This window comes from Falco biarmicus, chromosome 4 (assembly GCF_023638135.1).
Source record: "Falco biarmicus isolate bFalBia1 chromosome 4, bFalBia1.pri, whole genome shotgun sequence".
NCBI lineage: Eukaryota > Metazoa > Chordata > Aves > Falconiformes > Falconidae > Falco > Falco biarmicus.
The window spans coordinates 102,215,732-102,221,915 of record NC_079291.1 but is presented as its reverse complement, the minus strand read 5'-3'; the positions used below and the strand labels follow the sequence as shown (position 1 = coordinate 102,221,915).

At 59.5% G+C, this 6,184-nt stretch overlaps 1 protein-coding gene across 1 annotated transcript; it reads right to left on the bottom strand.

Moving 5' to 3' along the window:
• Nucleotides 1-345: 345 nt before the first annotated feature.
• Nucleotides 346-1,883, bottom strand: LOC130149002 (histone H1.10). Its single transcript, XM_056338212.1, has one exon. It carries the CDS (start codon nucleotides 1,739-1,741, stop codon nucleotides 1,079-1,081), a length of 663 nt encoding a protein of 220 aa, XP_056194187.1. The 5' UTR covers nucleotides 1,742-1,883; the 3' UTR covers nucleotides 346-1,078.
• Nucleotides 1,884-6,184: the final 4,301 nt, after the last annotated feature.

The window sequence follows — 6,184 nt, the reverse complement described above, 5'->3', positions numbered from 1 at the left end:
CATTCCCGGCAGGCGCGGCAGTCTCCCCCGCAGGCAGGGCTCAGGAGCGGCGCCGCAGCGCCCCCGGGCCCGCTCTGGCGCACCCACATCTGGACGGGCTCGGAGCGGCTCCAGCCCCCTCCGCGGGGACCAACGCAGCACGGCCAGCACCCCACAACCCCCCCTCCCCGTCTCTCCCCGGGGCTCCGCTGCCTCGCCCCGAGCCCTCCCCGCCCACTCCCCGACGCCTGCAGGGAGCACACAACAGCTCGATGGTTTTTTTAACAATTTATTTGAAACGACGATAAATGAAAAGAAAAAAACCGAGAACAAATATCCCACCCTCCCTCCCCACCCCACCCCAACCCCAGAAAAAAACAAACAAACAAAAAAAAACCAACCGAAAACCGATTAAAAAAAAAAAAAAATTAAAGGCCATTGAAGATGCGACCTGAACCGGCGGCCCAAGGGGCCCCCGCAGGCTGGCCCGCCAGGGGGCGGGCGGCCACCCGCGAGCGCCGGCCCTTTAAGAGCGCCCCGACGCCGCGGCAGCCAATTGGCGCCGAACGGGCCGTTGCCATGGCGCCGGGGGCCGGGAGCCAATAGGGGGCGCCGTGGCTTTTCGAAATCGCTGCGAGCAGGCACGGTGCGCCCGCGGGAGGGGCGGGGCGGGGGCGCGGAGCGGGCCCGGGCGGCGGGAGCCGGCCCACGTGGCGCGGGGGGCAGCGGGGCCGCCGCCGCAAAATGGCTGCTATGGAAACCGGGCGGGAAAAAAAACCTGTAAAGCACCGGGGAGACGGGGGGAGGGGGCCGGGAACCGTCTACACGCGGGGAGGGGCACGGCCGAAAACAAAAGGGGCGCGATCGGGGAGAAGCCGCGGGGTGGAGGGGGGTGGGGGGATGGAAAAAATAAGGCGTCGGAGAAAGGGTGGGGGGGCGCTGGGGCAGCCGCAGCCCCGCTCACCGCGCACGGCGGCGGCTGCGGAGCCGAATCAGCAACACAAAGACAAAGCGGGTCCCCTGGGGTCCGTCCTCAGAGCAGTCTGTGCCGCGGGGCTCACAGTCCGGGGGGCGGCTGGGGGCTCCCTGCGCCCCACTCTCATGCCTTTCTGCTCTTGAGTGCCTTAGGCTTTGCGGACTTCTTCACCTTCTTGCCCCCGGGGGACGCGGCTCCCTTCTTGGTGGCCTTCTTGGTTTTGCCCTTGTCCTTCTTCGCCGCCGCGCCGCCGGCTCCCTTCTTGTGGGTTTTCTTCTCGGGCTTCTTGCTCTTGGCCGCCGGCTTCTTTTCCGCCCGCCGGGACGTGGAGGCCGTCGCCTTCTTGTGGGATTTGTGGGCGCTGCTGCCCGCGCCCCCATCACCGCCGCCTTCCAGCTTCTTCCTGTTGAGCTTGAAGGAGCCGTTGGCGCCGGTGCCCTTGACCTGGAGCAGTGTGTCGTTCTGCACCAGCGCCTTGATGGAGTACTTTAGGTAGGTCCTGCCGTTCTGCTGGTCGAACCAGGCCACCTTCTTGGCCTCGTTGTAGATCTTGGCCAGCGAGGAGCCATTGCGCTCGCCCAGCTTGCGGATCGTCTCCACCACCAGCTGGCTGTATTTGCCCGGCTGGTTCTTCTTCTTGTTGTTCTTCTTCTTCTTCGACGGCGTCAACGAGGAGCCGCCGCCGCCGCTTTTCGCTTTCTTAGCGGCCGCTTTTTTCTCCGGGGCGAGAGGCACCTCCTCCGCCTCGGTCAGGGGCAGATCGGCTTCTTCCAGCTCTACCGACATGTTGCCGCGGGGGCGCGGGCCGCAGGACGGAGGCGGGGGCGGGCAGGGGCAGTCGCGGCGTGGCGGAGGCCTGGCGCGGCGCGCTGCTGTCCGACTCCGCTCCGCTCAGCTCCGCGCCGCCGCCGCCGCGCTCTGGTGGGGCGGGCGCCGCCGCCGCCCTTTATATGGGCGCGGGGCGGACCACGTTGAGAACAACAACAGCCTGGTCCGCCGCCAGCTCCAACTTGTGCTTCTTGGGGCCCTTTCGCGGGGCTCCCGCGCCGCCGCAGAGCCCCCCCGGGCCGCCCCGCCCGCCCGGCGCCCCGCGCCCCACCGCCCCCCAGCCCGCCACCGCCCCCCCGCCCCGCGCCGCCCGCCGCCCGCCGCCCCCCGCCGCGATTTCGGGGGCGCGCCCAGCGCGGCAGCGGGAGCGAGGAGGGGGGCGCCCGGCGCGGCGGCGGCTGGGGCTCCGCGGCGGCCCCCCGGCGCATCACCACCGCCGCCGCCCGGCGCCCAAGAGGGGCTGCCGCGGGCGGGAGGAGGCGGCGGGCGGCCGGGGGGGGTGGCGGCGGCGCTGGCCCCGGGTTCTCCGGAGGGAACTAACACAGGCGACGCCCTCCCGCGGCCGCCGGCAGCAGCGCGGAGACGCCGCGCCGAGGCCGGGGGTCCCCGCCCCGGCGACGGGGGCCGCCCCTCCAACGACCCCCACACCCACGGCCGCCCGGACGGGGCCCCCGAGGGGGGAGCCCTGCGTGTCCAGTGTGCTCCCCCCCCCGGTGGGCATCGCCGCGCAGCGGAGGATGCGGGAAGCGCGGCGGGTCCAGATGGGTGGGCGACGGAGGGACTGTGGGCACCCCCGGCTTGGCGCTATGTGGGGCGGGGGGGGGGATGGTGAGTAGCTGCCGTCCCCGCAGCACCTGCGTGCCGCGGGAGGGGGCTGGGGGCGGCGATCTCCTAGCCCCACTGCAGGCCGCAGCGCTGCATGGGCTGGGGGGGGGGGGGGGGGAGCAACGGTGCTATGACCGCCCCCCAAAATACACCGCACCCCCCGAAATCCCACCAGCGGAAGAGTCTTCCCGTGGAGGGGTGTGCACAACGCCCCCCCCCCTCGCAGAGCCTCGGGGCCGGGCCTGGCTGGGCCCCTCGTCCCCCGCACCTGGGGGTGGGAGCCGTGTGCCCCCGCCGTGCGAGGGCCGGGGAGGGTGAGTGTGCGGGGGCACCCCCGCAGCCGGCACACGCGTGCCCGCCGGGGCCCGCAGGCGTGCACCGGCACACGGGGCACACGCGCAGGGGTGCGCACACGCGTGCACATGCACACGCGTGCACACACACACGTCCACACCCGCACACACCGTCCCCCGCCCACGCACGCCGCGCCGAGCCTGCACAGCCCCGCCACCTCCCCTTCCTCCTCCTCCTCCTCCCCCTCCCCCTCCCCCCATCCCCCGGCCGCTCTCCGCCATTTCCCTCGCCCGGCCCCCCCGCCGGAGGGGACCAGCCCCTGCAGCCCGCGCTGGTGGAGGGGGGTCTCTGGGGCCGCCCGCCGGGCGCTCCCCTTGCCGGGGCCGGATCCTGCCCGGTCGTGTCCCCCCCGTCCTGCAGCGGTGTGACCTGTCCCGCCCCGCTCCCCCCCCCCCCCAGGAGAGAGCCCCCCGATAACAGCGGGGTTCTGCCCCCCCCATAGCAGCCGTGCCCCGGCACACCTGCGATGAGCTGCGTCAGGCCGCTGGGAGCCGCCAGGCGCTGGGGCGGGGGTCGGTACAGGGGGGCCGGGAGGTGGGGGAGGGGGCGCGGCCCCAGGTCCCCTCAGCCGGAGCCCCTCGGCCCCGGGGCGGCCAGCATCCCCACGCCCACCCCCCCGGGACTCGGCCCTCCCTGCCCAGCCTCCACGGCTGCAAGGCGGTGGGGGTCAGCACGCGTAATGTATATAGATCGATACATGTGCGTGTATGGCACACACAAACATATGCGTCTACATATGTGTAGATCTAATGCTGTAACCAAATGGAAGCTTATGGCTAAGCTGGCTATATATTATGGTTGTATAGGGGGAGCGTGCATGTCGTGTGTATTATGTATGTATGGAATATAGAACAGTTACTGATTGTAATAGCTACATGTAAATTTAATAGAAATGTTAAGTGCATGCATAAACATAAATACCTCAGTATATATTTTTAAAATCTTGGCATAAACACATAAATATTAAAATAAAATATATCGGCGGGGGTGAGAGGGGCTGGGCAGTGTGGGGGTCTCACCGCACTGTGTGTGGCTGCGGGCACGTGCAGTGACACCGCGAGTGACACCCCCGGCGGGGGCTGTGGGGGCGCACCCCCTCCTCCCCCCAGGGAGACCATAGGGAACAGAACGCATGTGTCTAAATATATGGATAGAGAAATATTTGAATAAAATATGTGGGGGGTGGCTGTGCCTGTGTGTGTCTGTGGTTCGCAGCCAGAGCGATACACAGGGAATGGGCAAAAATAGCCCCAACACACACACGTTCTCTCCCTATATGTACATATATAGGCACAGAGAACAAGCCCTGCTCACATACACCTCTATCACATACGTGTATACATACATAACAGAGGGCTGTTCATACATACGCACACGCTTCTCTCACATGCTCTGTATATGCATGTATAGACATATGCTGAGAAAGTGAACTGTTCTCACACAATTACTCTTGCTATACATACACACATCGATAGGCATATATGCATACATATTTATAAACATATAGAGACACACTTCGCACATACTTCTGTCTCCATTTTTTTAGAGATATATATACACAGCGAGAGGTTCATACATAGTTCTCTTGTCACTACATAAGCCTATATATGTGTGTGTATACATATATAGGCATATATAGAAATGGACGGGATGAGAGAAAGCGTTCTGTTTCAACACAGAAACATGTATGTATGCACATATACCGATACAGGGGTGAGACCTGGTTTCTCACACGCGGTTTTCTATTGACCTCTCTCTGTATGCACATATATATACATACACTGAGAGAGCGCATGTGATTTCACACAGAGACATACACTATCCCCTCCTCAATATACAGAATTGCATCTATCTCTCTGTACTTAGCTGTTCACACACAAATACATACACGGTATTCTCTCACTATATACCTGTTGGAAGGTGACCCTGCCCATGGCGGGGGGGTGGAACTAGACGATCTTTAAGGTCCCTTCCAACACAGACCATTCTGTGATTCTATGATATAGACATATATACTTACATATATATACACACATGTATATACAGAGAACTGTTCTCTCGCGCTCACACACATTTGCCCCTCTCTCCCCACATGCACTGTATATATACACACACAAAAGCGTGCATATGTACTATATATACACACACACAGCAAGCTGGTTTCAAACATACGTAATGTTCTCACTAAATATTTATACATCTATGTATAATTAGGGGGAGAGAGAGCTGTTCACACACACACACATTTCTCTCTTGTTATATACAAATATGCATATATACTTATGAACACACCTAAACACATACAAAGTTAACACACACGTTTCTCTCACGATATAAAAAATACACATACATATATAATGAAAGATAGACCTGTTTTCTGTCACTCACACACACACATACTTCTCTTGAGCAAGCTCTATATACATATACGCATATATATGCGCGTAGATACATAGATACAGAGAAGGAGCATGAGGGGTGTTCACACAGAGTTCTCTGTCACTATATATGTATGTAGAGAAGGGAGAGCTGTTCAAACAAAGAATAGACTTACTACACATACATACACACGCATGTACACATATATACTGGTGTGGGGGAGAGAGATCAGCACTGACAGACACACACACTTCTCTCTCTCCCTCAATATGCACATACATACAGCGCGGGAGCACGCCTGCGCACATCTCACCATCCCCCTCTATAGGAAACCGCATATCTGCAGCTCTAGGTAGAGCTGTTCACACACAAATGCATGTACAGGATACTCTCTCTGCACAGACACATACATACAGAGCCAGCTGTTCACACGCACTCTTGCTATATCTATCTGTTTAGACATATATACATACATGTACATAACAAAAAAAGCAGGAGTGATTCACACACACACATTTTCCATCATCACCCCCACCCCACCCCATGTATAAGCTCTGGGGTGCATTAATATATACACATATATGTATATATCTCAATATATTCTCTTTTTGTATGTATATGCATAAGTAGAGGTAGCAAGAACTGTTCTTACACTATTCTCTTGCTATATGTATAAATATGTAGAAGCATATATACATGTATATACACAGAGATTGTTCACACAGTTCTCTATATACATATACTCATATATAACTAGAGAGCACACACTATTTACACAAAACCACACTATTCTCTCTCCATATATATGCATACATATGTATATACTTAGTGAGCTGTTTTCAC

Coding starts and splice junctions, on each gene's coding strand:
- LOC130149002 (XM_056338212.1), bottom strand. CDS start 1,741: ATGTCGGTAGAGCTGGAAGAAGCCGATCTGCCCCTGACCGAGGCGGAG.